The following is an 18,984-nucleotide window of genomic DNA, read 5'->3' as shown; positions in this document are numbered from 1 at the left end:
TCGCTACGTTATAGAAGGCATGTACAGTATCTGGAATGTATGAATGGCTGTTTTCCTGCGGCTGGTTGGATGCTGTAATAATTACGTTAACGCTGTATGTTCGACTATCGCAGTCGAGGATACCGAAGTTGTCGAGTTAACCGATTCAAGACGTCCATGTGGAAGCGGTCACTAAAATGATCAACTCGTGTTGCTTACGAGAACGGATAACTGGGCTAGATTGTGGGAACTCATGTTAAGGCAGGTAGCGCAAAGAAACACTGACACAAGCGAAGAACAAGTACACGGGACAAGCGCCAACACGTACTCTTAGGTGTTGGCGCTTATTCTTCGCTTCTTCTTCGCTTATTCTTCGCTTGTGTCCGTGTTTCTTTGCGCTACCTGCATTAACTTGTGTTGACCACGTTCGCGAATAATGAACATGTATCCCAATGTTAGAATATTCGCACACAATGTACGCATATTAGTAAATTCGCTCGATTTTCCGAAAGAACCATGAATTAAGATGTGGGTCAGTGTGGCCACATATGAAGTTGACCATTGTGTGGAGCGCATCAACATATAGTGCGTGATATGTGTCTGACAGTTAAAGCGAATTTACTTCGCTGAATATAATACGCCCTGTTCCGCTATTCGGTGCAGAGTTTTTATTTACGATAAGCACAGAAAAGACAGACGACGACGACATGTGGGACATGCGCTGACACAACCGTTGAAACCTCGTTGATGGACAGATGGGGCGACAACAACATCGGGTAGATAGAGATAAAATAGAAGAACGCGTGCCCCCGAACATTAGAAGGAAAAAAAAAGGAGAAAAACGAGCGATCAACTGTTAACGGCTATGTTGGGAACGGCATTTTGACGTGCGATTCGGTGAGTAACATGGTTCAGTGCACGGTATAAGTTAACGTGCATTGAATAAGCGTAGGAGGGGGGGGGGGGGGGGGCGCTGTTAACGGGAGGGGCTTGGAGTGGTTCAACGCCCCCCCCCCCCCCCCCCCCGCGAAAATTGTCAATTTTGCATGTGTATATATATACACGCACGCATACAAACACACGCGTGAACCCTCCCCCTCCCCCATGAAAAAAATCTGACTACGCCCCTGGTGCGTTGACTCATGCTCACTGAGAAGTGTGCTTTAGTGCTGGCTTCTATTTCAGAGGTGATACTCATTGATTTGAGAGAGGGGATTCCGTCTTTACATATATAACATTGTTGAGACTGAAACTGTTTGTTGAATCTATTATTGCCCAAAGCTCCGCCCTCGCCCCGCATACTCCGAAGCGTCAGTGATCCTTCTTTCCCTGCTCAAAGCTCATTTGCTTGTTCTGGCTGCAAGCCATCACGCGATTTGTTTTTTTGCCATTTAATTTCCTCGCCGCTTTCTCGGGCAGCGCTGCGTTATTTGCCGCCATGGGCGATACAGTATTAGCCCATTAGGGGGCGCCCACGTTTCGTCTTCAGTGGCGAATCCTTCGGGGCATGGCGAGGCGAAATACTACCAACATTTAGAACGTGTGATTCATGCCGCCTCACAGTGTGTAACAGCCTAGACATCTTTTTTTTTTTTCATGAATCAGCTTATCACGAAACTTTTCATACAATTTTTTTTCTGGCGCAAAACTTGACACTATCAGCCAGATTCTTTTTCTATCGCACCCACGTTTAGATTATGTTAAGCATAATAATCTTGATTCCAATTCCGCAGGAACAAATAAGGTTGTTTTTAATTCAATTTCTAGTTATCTGTGGCCAGCACAGACAGAGACTGTGGGTTTAGTTACGCCACATCTGTTGGCGACCGAGTACTGGTGGCAAGCATGTGATAAGTAGAGGCCGGATTTTTAGGCATTAAAAAAGCTCGTTTTAGGCCCACAAATAGGCAGACAAAACAACGTTTTAGGCCTCCAATATCGTAAATATAGGCACAATAAACTTTCACGTAAATGCAAATAATTTCAAACGAGGACGTGCGCGACCTCTATATACCACAGGAAAACAAAAAGTTTATTGCTTAAGATGGCGCAAAGGCGCCAACGGTAGAACATAGCCGTGCATCTGGCTTTGTCCCGCACGGTTCTCAGAACATGGTCTTCCCAGTGGTCTGAGAACTGTGCGTCTTTTCCGTGGTCAAATGTGCACTGTGGAATCAACGCACTCCTGGGTGTCTTTTTGGCACGACTGAGAAGGGCAGAACAGGAGCAGACAGCCAGATCACTAAAAGACCAGAAGGCAGGGATTCCTCCTATTGGCCGGGTCGAATCGCGCAGAGCCGATTTTTCCCCTGGCAGTGAACCACTGGCTTAGCCAGGGGGAGCGGGGTGTTCTACCTCTCCCCCCCTCCCCCCCTCCCCCCCTCGAAACTTTTAGTTTTGCGTGTGTGTATATACGAACACATGCGAACGCATGCACGAACATACATAAACTATGGTTAACCCCCCCCCCCCCCCCCAAAAAAAAAAAAGAAAAATTCTGGCTACGCTGTTGCAGTGAACGCCTTGAAAAGTAAATGACAAACAAAACAAAAGCTGCGCACACATCACAATTTTATTTCTTCTTTTACCCTTCACTCTCGTTTCCACTGACGGCTCTCCACGGTTCCGCATTCACCAAACGCTCGCGCCATGTCAGCGTGGCGGCGAATGCTCTCCGGCGCTCCGGCGTGTCCCACTTCACTGCTGCTAGCGGTTGTTTCCGGGAGTTGGTTGAACTAGAGGACCAGCTTGAACCGCATAGTTCCCAACTGTGAATGTTACGCGGTAACATGAATAACGGTCTCAGACAGCACCCGAGAGTGAAACTTGGGGCTAAATAGCATTTACATAAGCGCCAATTTTGAAAATAGGCATTTATAGGCATTTGTAAGCATTTAGACACGAACGCCAAAAATATGCATTTTTGGGCATTATAAAAACACTATAAAAGCTCTTCTTAACCTCTAATTCTCATATATCAAAATGGCGCGATAGGAGCGCAAGAAATAAAATAGGCGTTTGCCTAAAATCCGGTCTCTAGTGATAGACAGGCCGGACGCTATTGTGGTCGTTAACTTCAACTGACCCACAGCCCCTGACCAAAAATTACCGCCCCCTACAAGCGATGAAAATTCTGGTTCATATATATACGACTCGGCTGACGTCATGTGACGTCATATATTGCTAATATTTCCCTATGGGCTTTTCTGCACGGCTGCTGAGAGAGGGAGAAGGGATACTAGTAACAGGTGTGACAGTAACCCTTTCAGTCACGGTGTCTCCATGGAGACGCGACACACTTTTGAATGCTACAAGTTGTAACGACAATGAGAAAAAAAAACGTACAACTGAATGTAAGGTTAACTGTCTACTAACCAAAAACAGTGACATAAGCCACTTCGGTAGGGAGAATAATTAGCGGGTGCGCTAACAGGTTTGACGAGTTGCTGCGTATCAGTGCGCTCAGCTTGCACTTTTTTTTGCTATTGGAATATGTTCAACCGAATAATAACTGCCAAATCTTCTTGTAACAAAGACTTAGTTATTTCTATCACACAGCACATCACCTGTGAGAGGAGCATATCAGTAATGAATTATTTGTTGTAATTATGAAGACCGTTAGCCTGTATACGTGTAGTGGTCGAAATATTACACGTATAGAATTTTGTTCCCGAGAGGCAGCGTTATATTTAAAGAAAATTATGTAAGTTTTGAGCCCTTGAGAATAATAATTGCAACTTGTGACCAAAGAGGCTGGGAGACCTAAGTGTTATCCCCGTCCCCACCCAGTGCTTCAGTGCCTGCGCTGTATGTAATACTGCGGAGCCAAGGTCGCGGGTTCGACTCTCGACGGGTTGGGACCGCGATAAGTTTTGGGTGCTCATATTTATGTTCTCGATAACGAACCACATGTGGTTCGAACCAGATTCGCAGCGCAGTTGGGATTCAGGGTATCGTGTCTCTCATGACTCGTGCGTTCCATTTTGACAGTAGACTCTTGATTCGATTTTGATTTTTAAATTTTATCCCATAGCAGCGAGAAAGCGTATAAGGAGAACTACACGCATGAGACGGGAAGGTTCGCAATGCGGCTTTGACAGCTCAAGTTTTGATTTCAGAAGTGGCTTCAAGGCAATACTATTTTGATTGTTGCTTCACCGCAGTGCGTTTAGGTTTCCCGTGAAGCCAGCTTCGAAGGCACAACCTGTCTGAGTTGTGTTCTTGAAATCTTTTTCACTTATTATACTCATCGCTTTATTGTACCTATAGTTTTGTTAAAAATGTGGTTTAACAATTTTGTTACGCGAAGTATATCATTTTTAATGTTCGTCTACCACACCGCGCCATCTCTGTTTTGCTGCCGCAGGTGCGCACAACGGCCCCGCCGACGCCGATGGAGCTTCCAAGGAAGCAGGCCGCCCAGGAGCAGCGCCCCATACGGTGAGCAACACATGCATTCGCTCTGAAGCGTGGCCTCCATGGTTAGAAACGGCGCGTTACGGGTGCTAGTCGCGGAGGCCACGTCTGATGATTCGGGGACGACATGCGGCGGATGGTGGCAGTGCTCGCATATGCGAGGTCGTTGGTTGAAAATCCTGAAGTCGCCATAGGAGGAACAAGACGTAATGACGGTGGTCACGCATGCCCTGCTGGAACTGCGTTCCAGTAGGTCAAACATTTGTGCGAGTTCGTATGGATACAGCATCATGTTCCTCATCATCGTCGTCGTCATACTGACTACGCCCACTGTAGGGCAAGGACATCTCCCATGTTTCGTCAATTAACCCGGTCCTGAGCTTGCAGCAGCCACGTTATCCCCGCAAACTTCTTAATCACATCCTTCCACCTTATAACTTTCTGCCTCCCGCTCGAGCGATCGCCTTCTCTTAGAATCCTGCCTGTTACTCTTAATGACCAGCGGTTGCCTTGCCTTCGCGCTACATTTCCTGCCCGTATCCATTTCTTCTTAATTTCGACTAAGACGTCCCTAACACCCGTTTGTACCCTGACCCACTCTGCTCTCTTCTTGTTCCTTAAGGTTAGACCTATCATTATTTTCTTTCCATGACTTACTGCATCGACCTGACTTTATATGGAACCCTTTTCGTAAGCCTCCAGATCTCTGCCCCGTAGTTCAGTATACCGGTAAGATGAAACTGTTGTATACCTTTCTCTTGAGGGATAGCGGCACGCTACCATTCATGATCTGAGAATGCCTGTCAAAATTCGCTCCGCCCCATATGGTTACATGATGTAAATAACCAGCACAACTTTTACGTAGACTGGAGATACTGCTAGAGTGCACGTAAAAATTGCGCTGTTTTATTTCCATCAATTACTGCAGACGGTGTCGTACAATTAAGGCACGTTCACACCGAGTGCGGATCCGGAAAGCGGAGCGGCGGATCCGGAAAGCGGACGTGGATTATCCGTAAAAGCAGAAAATCCGCGGCCGCTTACTCGGATCGCGCCCGGACCGATTTTCTCCGCGCGGAAAAGTTGGCCGCTTTTGCAACAGCCAATCAGGGCCGAGACGCGCGCGCCTAGTATCGCGTAGTGCCGCAAGATGGCGATACGTCCGCCGGCGCATGGTGAATTGTTCCGCCCGCGCGGCGGATCGTGCAGAAGGCAACGCGGTCGGTCTGAACAGCCGCGCGCCCTCACTGCATCTCCGCTTTGATAATGCGCTTGACCGCTTGCGTGTGCCGTGTTCGGTGTGAACGTGCCTTTAGCGTCTAGCATTATCGGTAGAAGGGGTAGGGGCCCGAAGAAACAACGTCCGTCAAGATCATTCGTCTGTGTGCGACAATTTCACTGCTCTCACAGTGATGTTCTCGCTGTCAAGCACCACAGTGACAGTGTCGTAAAATTTAGGAAATAACGAATGTACAAGTATTAAATGCCTTAATGTTAATGTCTATGTCAGTGTACCCCACGCCAACAGCCAACAAATACACGGCCCAAAAAGGTGTGTGTGAACCACAGCGCTGTGTGAATTTTTGCGCCTTCTCTTCGTGCTTAAGTTCATTCTATGATACAGCCGAGCTCTACCTCGCGATTCCGACAGCGAGGCCTGGGTCACCTGCATTATGTTGTGCTGTGTGCAGCAGCTATAGGTTTGAAGTCTTCATGAAAACTTGATAGCTTTTATAGCGTTTCTATAGCTTAACTTCCAGCATTGACATCGCATGACTTGACCACCCCATAGCCTCTGTTTGGTATGTTACAGTATCTGCCGCTGCAGCCACCGCGGTATGCGTTTGAGACTTCAGCCCCTACACTCTTTCGTCCCTCAAATGACTATGACGTTGCGCCGCTAAGCACGAAGGCGAGGGTTCGATTCCCGACGACGACGACCGCACTTATATGAGGGCTACATGCAATATGTACCGTGTAGTTTGATGTACGTGCATGATAAAGAACTCCAAGTGGTCGGAATTATTCCGCAGCCCTGCCACGTAATCAGATCTTTATTTGGCCTCGTAAAGCCTTAGCATTTATTTAAAATTCAGAACTACTGCTCCAAGGAGAACGTGTCAATGCTTAAGGCTGTTCCGACAGTGAAGTTTCTTCGTTGAAATGAAAGCGATTATTATACAAAACTAATCCTCCAATATCAAAACGAATGTCCGATATTACCTCGATTCTAGAACAAAGTGAAATATGGAATGTCTGTGAGGTACGCTTGCTCATAAATGACGCTTGTTTACATTAAGCTTGTTGCCTGCACTTGAAGCCTTCCAAAACAGAGCGCCCGCCCAAATGTGGAGCTTGTAAGTGAAAAGCAACAGCTTTCTGTTGTCGATTCTCCGGGAGAATAATTAAATTAAACCGTCTTCAGTGACACCGATAATGTCACGAAAATGGATGCATTATCGAACATATGTGGATTGCTACCGATGACACACACGCGCGCGCGCTCCCGTACACAATAAAAAAAAAGGACAGTCGTATAAAAGAAGGCTTGCCTTCCTCGTCCTTGCAGGCTGCTGCCGAAGAAGCGAAGCACCACTCTAAGCATGAAGCAGATGCGCATGGGAAAGAAGCCGAGCCTGGTGCTGCGACCAGCGAGGACGCCAAGCATGCGGACCAGCACCACTCGAAGAAGCCCCTCGAACATGCCAAGGAGGACGCTGTGGGGGTGCTGGAATCCGTGAAGCAGAGCGTCGGAGCCGCCAAGGAAAAGTTCCTCGAGAAGTCTTCCAAGGCTGAATCGAAGGTTGAGGAGGTCGGTAAAGAAGCCGCCGCGGAGGTTAAGCATAAGGCGCACGAAGCTAAAGAAGCGGCCAAACATGCAGCGGACGCTACCGAGAAGGAGGTGTCGGCGCACGTTCATCGGGCGCACAAGTCGGCGGAAGCGGGCGCTGTCGCCACGGAGAAGAAAGGCGAGGAAGCCGGGCACAAGGCGAAAACCGAAGCGCACTCGATTGCTCACAAGTCTCACGAGGCCACCGATTCTGCAGCCGACAAGGGTGCTTCGGCAACAGAAAAGGCCAAGGAGAAAGCGCGGGAAGCTGCCGAAGTGCTGAAGGAGAAGTCCGAACATGCAGCCAGCGCCGTTCGTGAAGCCTCTAAGAGCGCGACCGAGCTCATCAAAGAAACCGCGAAGGAAGTGCACGAAAAAGGCAAGGAGAAAATCGAAGCGCTTCGGCACCACGGCAAGCACGAGGAATCATCCGAAGAGGAAAAATTGGCCGAGGAGCGAAAATCGGCTGAAGCCGTCGCCTCCGGACACGCTCACTCCGAATCGGTGAGCAAGCACTCGAAACACTCGCATCACGAAGAGCCGAAGCGATCCGAAGCAAAGCCGCACGACGCCGGCAAGGAACATACGGTGTACACCGCCATCCTCGACGTCAACGTGGCGGCGGCCGCCGGCGAGAGTGTGCTCGCGGCTAAAACGGTCGCCATGAAGAACATCGCCAAGGAGGAAGACGGCACTTGCGAGCTGAACTTGAACAAGCCCGCCAAGGACGGACCCCAGGAGGCGGCCGAGACGTCGCCCAAGGCGTTGTCTCAAGAGGCGCTAGATTCGGCCAAGACCGAAGTCGAGCTCCTAGTCGAGCGGGTTATATCTTCCGTCGTCGGAACCTCGGAATCGTTGAAGCACTCGTCGGACGACTGCGCCAACTCCGAGAAGAACCGATTGGAGAAGCTCAAGGAGATTGCGCAGCAGGAGTTCGACTTGTGCCAGGAGAAAGCCCATCACCTGCTGAGCGACGTCAGCTCCGCCGTCTCGACGGCAGCTTTTTCCGTCGCGGCTAAGTCGGCGGAGATATACGACGCCACCAAGAGCAAGGCTAACGAATTCTCCGAACAGGTCACGGCGAAGGCGTCTGACACGGCCGAATCCCTTAAGCACGGCATGCACACGCTACAGGAGCAGGCCATGGAGCTTCCGCAGCTCATCTTGCACAAGTCGCACGTGCCGTCCGGCGGCGAGACCACCTCCGGTGGCAGCAGCAGTGTCCTTGAGGTCCCCCACGAACAAGCGCCGCTGCTCCAAGAAGACACCCAGCGAGAGACGCCCGGAGATGGACTAAGGTTAAGTCCGAACCCGAAGCCGGAAGATATCGAGTCAGCCGTGGTTAAAATTCAAGCTGGTGTGCGGGGTTACCTCACCAAGAAGAAACTGCAGTCCCGGATGCAACAAGACGGTAAGACGCTCGAGTTTTCTTGGGGCGAAGCTCCTTAGAGCGTGGGTCGTTCCCTCCTCTGTAGTAGTAGAGCAGTATGTAGCCAGCTCTAGTTTAATGAATTGCTCACTAGATGAGCAATTCACTAGATATAATTGACAAGACAATCTCGTAGTGTTCCTTGATTTAATCACACTAAAAGACATACTTTGCGGGCGATATATTCTAGTGAGCTTTCAACTTTTCATCTTAATGTACATGATAAAGAAAATATTTCTACGAAAAACGCAAAGCACACATTGAGCAAGATGTTTGGCTAAATGGGACCATGAGGCGATGCGAAGCCGGAGCGCCTATGCTTGGACGACCGCGTCCCGTGGGCTTTCGTTGGGCTTGCTACCGACTTGGCGTCGTGGAACGCGAAGAGGAACGCTACGCGCGTCATGTCTTCCCTCTAGCCTTTCGGTTCCCTTACAGGGAACCGCAAGGCTAGAGGGAACGCGGTCGCTCTTGGCGCGTTTTCTCTTTCGCTCGGGAGCGGAGACTTTCCCTGCCTTTCACCGATCACAAAGCGGTGATAATGAAGGGACCACGTAAAGCAACAATACAATAAAAGTTTGATGTTTAATATATACACGGTGTTTCACACTACTTATATGATGTACTGGGCGAATTTCGCGGAAGAGTTTCACGGTTTACCGATGATTCCCTCCGGAGCTTCGCCCCACTCATCATCATTCACCCCGTGGATATGCTGTGATTGTTTAGGGGCGTAGCTCCTCTTAGCATGGGCGTCCGCAGAACTTTTTTCAGGGAGGGGGGGCAACTGCTGGGTTGGGGGGGGGGGGTGGGGGTATGGTAAGTTAGCACTAAAAAGGCACTATTTATGGTCTGAGTTACGCACATGCGAAAACAAAATCAAAACAAGGAATCATTAGATTGAAAAATACTTGGATTTTGTTAATAAAGGAATAACTAAACGTAATAAGCAAAATGCGAAAACATAGCACCGCTCTCAACGTGTTAATTTTGGCGCAAAGCTAGAAACATGAAAAAACACAGAGGAAAGAGTCAGAGGGGCACGAAACTACGAACTGTTTATTGACGGCAAAGACTGGAAATCAAGAAAACTTATACGCATGCGCAGGGGCGTGAAACTGTGACGTCAGCATGTCAATACGTAAGCTGTCCATTAAAAAAGGATCTCTGAGATTGATACGATACGAATGATGTGCCACTGACACAGGCGGACCTATTCCCTGAAATATGAAACGCTTCTAAAAGTTATCTCGCCGTTTGGTCTCTGCTCTTGCCAACAATCTTAGCTTGCTCGAAGCGTGACGTACATGAGCATGCCTTAACATGCACCGGAAGATGCGCACCATCACTTTTGCCAATACTATTGGCGTGCTCCCTCAGGTGGTCATTACGTCCCGTTTGTCCTATGTATAGGACTTGCCATTGCCACAGCTCACAGGAATTTGGTAGACAACGCCTTCGGCACGCCGCCTGAAGGGTTTCATGTGCCTCTTTTGGCACCCTTGCTGCTTAGCACTAGAGGTTCGCTGGCACAGCTGTGCCAGTTCATTTGCAGCGGAAAACACAACAGGAATTCCACGCCTAGTGGCCACCTTCATCAGGTTATGGCTCCCTTTGTGCACGCACGGCAGCACTTGTGGTTTTGCACGCTCCCGTTCTCTCAAGTGCTCCTCCAGAGTACTGATTTTCACTTTCTGTAGCAAAGACTCGGTGACGTCAACCAAAACCATCCGAAGGAAGCCAGTCTTTTCGAGTTTGCCAATCTGAATGCAAAGGCTAGTACATCATGGGTGAACACGACCTGCGCAACGCAGATTGAAGGCAATACAAAGCGATGCACATTTAACAATCATAAGACAATAGCGCTTTTGTGCTGTGAGGCAAGTAAGCGCAAGAAACATGCTCGTTTTTCACAGCCGGGCAAATATCTAAAAAGTGCAAACAATGGTCGGTCTGAAGCTCATGAGTGAAAGTTAGTCCCTTAGAATTCGTCTTAAAGGCACCTAAAAGGAAATATACCATTTCATGGTAAGGCACATGGCATATCTTATATTAAAGAATAAAAAAATCGTCAACACACCTAAAAATAGGAAATGGATGAAATGACGTAGAAACACATTGCAGTGCCTGGTCAATACGAGATAAAAAGATGTACTGAAATTGGTGCTACACTGGACCCGATACAAATGCCTTTTTTTGTAGATAAATGCCACCGTTAAAAGAAAATAAGGTGCTGTTGAGAAAAATTTCAAACACAGACATCAAAATAGAGACCGACATTTCTGCCCTAGCTACAAAATCAGCCTCGCCACTTTCTTCAATGCACTGCTTAACTGCAGAAAAGAGCTCAGGGTGGAACAGCATAAAAAAAGATCATTCACATCTACTGAAAAGAGATATCCTGTATTGCCTTTGCAACGAAAACATTCAACACCATACACGTATGTTCCCCGCTCACTGATAATCGTTCGGAACGGTATATCAACCTTGTGAGTTTTAGCGCTAAAAATGCTAGCAAGCTATCTGCTTTGGACATAGAAATCTGCTTAGACAAACGCTTACCCCCAACTTCTTCACACAGTTTGCCTACGTTCTTCTCGACTTTTGTCAAGCTCACTTTCACACACTTGAAATTCTTATTAACAGCCTGCAAGGCTTTTTCATTAAAGGCACATAGAGACAATATCACAAAACCATCTTCTCTGTCCGATTGCATTATGCATAAGTCATTGTCTCTGAAAAAAGACATTACACGATTCAACGCGTGCACCGTTGGCGTCCAGTTCCTGTTTTGGGCGCACACCTCTGGACACTGTCAACAGCGTCCAGTAAGCACCGCTCACGCTGCTCCGAAGACGCTTTTTTTTTTTTTCATGTTTTAGCTTTGCGCCAAAGTTAACACGTTTAGCAAACTCAGGCACCAACTCGCCCAAGAACAAGTTCTTCTTTAGCACCACTCGGGTAAGAAGAGTACATGTTCAGTCTCGCTGCATGCGGGATTTCAACTCGCGCGAACTGATCACCACCAGCGCACAGTACAACATGGTCACCAACATATAACTGTAGTCCGTCAGTTTTCTTTGAATAGTAGCGGCAACCGTCTGAGATTTTTCTGGGCAAATTGCGTGATGACACGCGTGATAAAATCATCCTTGTGTTTCATAACACGCTCTCGGTGCACACTCATCATACAAAGGCCGTCCAACCTGTCATTTGTCATTGTTGAGCGTAGCCATGTTTTGACTCTCCTCATTGTACTGAAGGAGCGTTCGACGGTGTAGGTGGTAACTGGCAATGCCAGAGCTACCTCAATGGCTTTTGCGACAGCGGGGAAGAATGTCTTGGCCTGAAGCAAGAGTTCAGAATAAGTTAATTCTGAGGTGTCCCTAGTTTTGTTGTGCCACATCTCGTACCAAGATATGCTCTCTTCCTTGAAGTTCTCGATGCTATAAAATTCTTGGAGTTCATCAGAGAGGACAGCAAACTCAACAAGGCTCAAAGACTTCATTTTTGTTGGATGAAGCTGGAGCAGCTTGAAGCTCTTCTCATTAGTGTCAGAAAAGCGGCGAGCCAAAGAAGCAGTGAGAGAGTCTAAGTAGGGCACATATATTGCCATGCGGTAATATTCATCCGGCGACTGTATCCCGTAGTTGTCTCGGTGGGTCTGACGAGAGGCTTGCCTTGGCACAGATATCACTATGTTTAAGCGATTGGCTGCCTCACTTGCTCTTCTCATGATGTCAGAGAACTGCTCTTCAGCGTTAGTCCGGTGGTCGCGAAATATATTCTGCAGCTCAGTGATGTGGTCGAGTACAGAATGAAAGTCCATGGTTACACTCTGCAGAACGTTCGTAACAGGTTCCAGTCGTGCGCTGTACTTCGCTACGATGTGCAAGCAGACAATGAAAGATGAGCTTGTCGTTGCACAGTAGAGGATGTGAGCTCGTTGCCTAGTTGCAGCATTCGAGGTTGATTCCATTGATGCGAGCTCCTCGAGGGCTTCAACTATGGGCACGTAATGTTGAGAGAAGATCCTAATTGACTTATATTTTGCAGACCACCTTGTTTCACACAGCATCGGAATGTTGGGCACCAATTTCCTTCGAAGTACGCTCTCACGGAAGAATTTTATGGTTTGCTTGACGATCCCTATTGTGTTGCGAATTTCAGAGACTTCGTTCAAATCGTTGATCACGAGATTCAGTTTGTGGCTTGCGCAGTGGAAAAATAGTGCCTTTGGAAGCTCTTTCTGTATTATTCTGTTAACTCCAGCTTCTCTTCCAGCCATTGTGGAGCATCCATCATACCCCTGTCCAACGAGGTTCGAAAGAATCAGCCCAGCATCCTTTAAAAACTTCAAGATTGCGGCGGCGATGCAAGCTGAGTTCAGTTGATTCAACTCTACAAATCCTATAAAATACTCTCGAACGCAGGCATCCGTTCCGCTCTTGTCAACGAAGCGAATGCCTATAGACATCTGCTCTGTTCCTGCAATATCTGCAGTTTCGTCCGCAAGAACGGAAAAAGCAAACGCTGTGTTAACTTCAGCCACTATTTCCTCCCTCAGGATGTCGCCACAGATTGTGATAATCTCGTTCTGGACTCGGACTGAAGTGTACTTTGCATTACCAGGAGAAGATGCAAAGTGTTCTTGAAGCCGAGTATCTCCTGCTTCTACCCGAAAGTCAAGGAGATCATTGAAAACTCCACTGTCAGACTGCTTCCCGCGTACTGGCAAGTCATGCGTTGCACAAAAAATAATGGTGGAAATGATCGGAAATAGTTTCTGGCGGTTCCTTTCAACTTGCTCGTGCAGGGCTTTGTTTAGCTGCTGTACAACGGGCAATTTCTTGCCTGAAATCACACCCATAAAGTTCTGTGAGGCGGCCATTGCTTCCTGGTGCCATTGGGATTTCCCATGATCCCTGCACGCCTCGTGCATTTTTTTGTAGTTACTGAAAGTGCGCACGATAAAGCTACCTTGAGTACCCCGATGAACATTTGGAGGAAAGGTGACGCAGAAACGACAAAGGGCGCCTTTCAGTGTCGCTGAGTACGCAAGCCAAGGGGCGTAATCTGCGAGCCATTGGTAGCGAAAAGTCCTCTTGCCAGGTGTTACATCTTTCTTAAAGTCATATGTAGCATTTGGCGACCATGGATTAGTCAGAAGGCCTAACTTCAAATTGTCTGGGATGCCCGCGAGTTTAGCTTTGTCTAGAAACTCTCCCAAATCATATTCTTGAGAAATGTTAGTTGCTTGCTTGATGTTGTCACTGTTACTTAATCCCAAGCAAGGAGAAGTATCATCGTGGCTTACTGTGTCGTGGTAGCTCACTGATGGTGGAACCTCTTCCATGGTGGCGACGACCTCAGGCACTGTCCGTTGGTGAAAGTCAGCATCACTAGGCTGGTCAACTTCTGCAAATTTGTCACACGCCACACTAGAATCGTCCGCCGGACAGCTCAGTGGCACTCTGTCAGACATCCGTGGACGCTTGAAGAAACGTCGGATATCCATAATTGGGAACCGGACGAGGCAAAGCTGTCAGAGTTCCTGGTGGTTGATACCACTAGAAAATATACGCACACTGACTGGAAGGATAATTATTCAAATGCTCACGTTAAAAACACGAAGGGATTATATTTACAAGGAAATCTTATTTACAGGCTGATACACACGCTCACAAATTCATTCGTCTAGCTCAATCTCGCTCGCGCACCCGCACAGTCGAGCAACCGGGCCATGCACTGCTTGCCGTTCTCTCTCGTCCAGTGTCCTGGTTGTTTGAGCTCCGTACAGCTATGCACTTAAAAACACTGAACCACACGAAAAGAGGCGCACGCGTGCAGGGGCTTACTGTCCAAAAAACGGAACCATGTGGCCGTGTCGGCTCCCCTTGTAGACAGGGAATTGCGCGCAGCACAAAGTGGGAAGATGGCTGGAATCGTTTACGCGCTGTCGCCGCTCTGGCGAGGTTCCCCGTGATGGATAGCGCAAACAAGACGCAGGGCTGGCCATCATAAATATATTCCGACTCGCCGAATTTGCTACCTTGTTGAGGTCTCCCACACAGGAGGTGCACTCAACAAGATGCGTGCTCACAAGGGTTGCCGGCTCGGGCGTACCAGCGTATTCCGGACACAGTGAGCAACGAAGGCGAAAACACAATGCCCTGTACGGTGTCTCTTTTCGTGCCGCTATCTCTCTACAGAGCTGAACAACAGAAACCTTCCCTGAAGAAAGGTCGGAACACATGCGTGCCGGCACTGCTACCACCGGACTTGGAGGCGCCCGGCGCCTGAACGTGTCGAAATGATTAGAACAGATCGCCCTTCAGCCCTTTTTAACGATGACACCTTTCGAAGACGGCAAAACGACACGTGCCCGTAAAACCTATCGACACACAACAGTCCAGAGGTGCTACCGAAAGCGTGAAAGCGGGGCTGCTTTCACCCGTTTTGCAGGGTGCGTCGCCGGCCCATGCGTGGCGGCTCTTTTCGTTTCGTCGTTGACAACCATCAGTCATGGTTTAAGTGCTCAAGCATAGGCGCGTTGCCATTAGGCTGTAATCATCGCGCGGATGGGCACGGCTGCACGGATGTGTGTCGGGGGCCAAAGAAGACTCCCATAGGAAGAAGGCTTGATTGTGCTTTCAAGGGGGACGAATAAAGCTATTGATTTTGCTTTGCTCTGTGTTATAGGTCGGGCCTTAAACTGGGCCTAAATTTTAAGGTGGTGGTCACCTTTAATGATATTTGATTGGCTGATCTTCTGATGGCATTTTTGAATAACCGTCGCCACTGGCTTGTTAACCAATTTTTTTTTTTTAACGCGAGCGAAATCTCGATAGCCAGTACAGTCTGAGCTGAAGCTCCATGCAAACCCTGTACCACGGCTATACTTACGCTCTAACCGAATGAACAATGAGTACAGTAGGTACTGCAAAGTTTGTCCTTTTTTGTAAATTAATTTCTGCTTCTGATTACATAAATATATCCTCCGTCGTCAGTGTCGTCACTTCCTACGAGTACTCATCATGTCGCCTTCATACACGCTGTACTTCACGATTCTTTTATCAGGGTTTGGAGACATTCCTAAAAAACTAACATCCACATGCAGTAGTATTTTATTTTGAAATGTTAGCGATGCGTATGACACTGCCGTAACATTAACTAAACATGTAAGCAACATAAATACATGACTCCCGAAAATGGTAAGGCGATTTCATTTGCATGAGCATGAAGGCCCGCTGTTGTGAAGGTATAATCGACGCCTTATAAGGACCAACAACAAGGGCAATACTTGAGCTCCACAACAAAACACAGCATGCAACTTGTACAACCCCGCAAGCTTTCTGAGTGACCGATATAAAAGCATTGTTTGGGAGCTTGGGTGGTGAGAGGTGCGACGCCATGGGATATTGCTACAGTCTTTTAACGAAGTGTAGCGGTAATGATTTCTTGCTAAATTTAGCCGTCAATTTTGTGAGAACTGAAGTTCTTGTGTCATTCTGCGTAAATCTCTTAGTTCAGGAAAAGAAAACATGAAACTTGTACCTCAGAATTATTCGCTATCTTCTATAGCCATCCCAGGCAGTCTCACTGCCATGACTTCACGTCTAGATTTGTCGTAGTCTGTAATGTGCAAAACTGGTTCGCAATCCTGAAAGTTGTTCCATAGAGATATGCGAGATCGAATAAATTATCCCTATATATATAGGTATGCCCACACATGGTCACAACGCGTGAATCAAAAGCAAACTTCTCAGATTTCAAATTCAACATCACCCAAAACCTAAATTGTGACTCCAGCAATGTGATATACATGTTACATTGTAACGTCTGCGGGCAAGAATACATCGGCCAAACGGACACGCCATTTCGGCTGCGGTTTAATAATCACCGCTACCACGCCACTTCACTGCCGAAGCTACCCTTATCCAGACATCTACGCTTGCCAAACCACAGCTTTGAAAATATCAGCGTAACTCTTTTACAGTCCGGTTTCCAAAACACGCGCGCGCGCGAACAACGTGAGGCATATTTTATCTTTAAATTTAGAAGATTAACAGCCGGCGTCAATGAGGAACCTGGAAGACTTTCCTGCCTCCGAGAGATAAGCCAAAATGAATTTGGCAACACGGAATCATAATTGGGACCATGCCTGTTTCTTGACTGGCTCGTACGTGTGCAGTGTCGTTTACTTGCTTGCTTTTCTTGCTTTTCTTTCCTTTTTTGTTTATTTTTCGTTCACGTTTTTCACTACTTGTACAATGTAAAGTGCTTACGCTCCTCTACCACTTGGAGCCTATTCACAAGGAGCGGGCGGAGATGAAAGGCGGTATGCCGACCCATTAAGGGGACACTCTTCCCTCAGGTGCGTCATCCTGCCCTCCGCGACAACAATTTTGGGTGGCCCTGCGCCCGACGCGAACCGACAAACACCTTCAACGACTTCATGCCATACACAGTTAACGTTTCCTTTTTTTTTTTCGTTTCCTCGTCTCGTTTTCTGACTTCGTCGGTGTTGTTCTCTCTCCTTTTTCTTTTTTCCTTTTTTCTTTTTCTCGCAATCTGTCTCCCCCACTCTCTGAAATGTCCTTGAAGGCGAGAGGGACGCGGCAGGAAGCAAGATCGAACTTCGACGTCAGTTTTAACTCATCCCCCGAGGAAGGGAGCCGCATGCAATAAGTAACGCGATCCATTATTGGGGAATTTCGGCATCTAAGCCAATGGTATTGTTATATTTTTACCTCTGTTTATCATCTCCTTGATATGTAATATACATTATAAAGTACTAACAAAAGGAGCTGAAAAGCACGTGCTATGAAGACACTACCTCTTTTTTCTATGCAGTAAATTCAGTCGGTTTGTACTGCCCCCATAGCAAAATAATACCATGACGGGACTAAACTTCAAAAAGCTTTTTCTTGACTATAACAAAAACAACTTCGATGAAACTTTTTGTGGACGAAGATGTTATGATTCTCAATCGTATGCGCTTTTCTGCTTATTTTTTCTTGGACCACCTTAGGGTGATACAGACGTCTGAACATAGGCCAATGTAGCGTTTTTTCCAAGTTCGGGATTTTATTTTAGAACCTGTGCGCCGCACACAGGCAAAACAAAAACTTTAGGAGATAGTACGTTTTATGGAGAGGTCTATAAAAATAATTGATATATTTGGTCTACAATCTTATTTTGTAAAAAAATTCCCGAAAAAGCAGCAACTTACTCAATTTTACCTACGCGCCAAGGAGTGAAAAATATAAAGCTACTCTAAGCAACTGTCCTATAATAAAAGCGCGATGCTCTGAAAACACAAAAAAAAGCAAGTTTCGGATGCATGCGTGAAATGGTCTATTTATCGCGAATTTTTCTTTCGTACCTGGTTTTCCACCATATCGAGAAGTTCAAATGGCGCTCACGTGCCCGAAAAATTTTTGCCGCTCAAAATATTTTGGGAAAATACTGTAGAAGCAATGTCTATGTGTGTCTAATTTTCTCAGATTTTTTCAGAGAAATCGATTTTTGTCGAGCGCCCAGACTGGGACACTTGGCGTGGAATGACCCTATATATATACCGAATTCCAGGGGGGGGGGGGCAGATGCCCCCCCTTGCCCCCCCTTGCGGACGCCCATGCCTCTTAGTCTAATCTTGTCACGTCTCCGTTGTCCGGCGTAAACGGATCTCCCGTACAGTACGTGATATGTATCGCCCTCTCCTCTCCTACGATTCCCCCTCTTTCTCTTCTCCTACGGTTCCCCCCCCCCCCCCCCCTATCTTGCCTCGCGGCGCAGCGGCGCCGACGCAGGCAGCGTCGCGAGGCAGCGTCGCGGCAGCGTCTTGATTGAAAAAACCGACCGCTCGACCGTTCACCGACCACCCCGTATATATAGGCACTGGATTTTGACCTCCAAGGTAGTGCGTGTGTGCGATTTCTCCTGTGCGTTATTAAACAATGAAAATTCACAGCGTACATGTGAGCTGCAAGTCGTCATAACTCTCATCGAACCTTTAGTATAAACGCGCCCGATCTCACGTCGGTGATGATGTACTGGGCAGAATTCACGGAAGATTCACGGTTTACCGATGAACCTCCGCAGCTTCGCCCACTCATCATCATTCACTCCGTGGATATGCTGTGATTTTTTTATTTAAATACGTGCCGTTTTGTGCTACAAATTATTGCAGTTATAGACTGCACTGACAACCAACGGGGATTGGGCCCTGGGTATCGTTGCGAAAGATATAAAAAAATTTCGACAGCATGTTTCACATCTGCAACGCTTGGAGGCGAAAGCCCTCTGCACACTTGGCAATGCATTG

At 47.5% G+C, this 18,984-nt stretch overlaps 1 protein-coding gene across 2 annotated transcripts in view; it reads left to right on the top strand.

Annotated features, from left to right (window-relative positions):
- LOC119393779 (uncharacterized) overlaps positions 1-18,984 on the top strand; it is a 102,091-nt gene that overhangs the window by 5,557 nt on the left and 77,550 nt on the right. The window contains exons 2-3 of one of the 2 annotated variants that reach the window (XM_049416357.1): positions 4,346-4,419; positions 6,965-8,636. The exons of the other annotated variant lie outside the window; for it this stretch is intronic. Of the exons in view, the coding sequence (XP_049272314.1) occupies positions 4,346-4,419; positions 6,965-8,636 (1,746 nt within the window). The remainder of the gene's footprint in view (positions 1-4,345; positions 4,420-6,964; positions 8,637-18,984) is intronic. 2 annotated transcript variants of the gene reach the window in all.

The sequence above is a fragment of the Rhipicephalus sanguineus genome, chromosome 5 (genome assembly GCF_013339695.2).
Source record: "Rhipicephalus sanguineus isolate Rsan-2018 chromosome 5, BIME_Rsan_1.4, whole genome shotgun sequence".
Lineage (NCBI taxonomy): Eukaryota > Metazoa > Arthropoda > Arachnida > Ixodida > Ixodidae > Rhipicephalus > Rhipicephalus sanguineus.
This window is presented reverse-complemented; position numbering and strand designations above follow the sequence as displayed.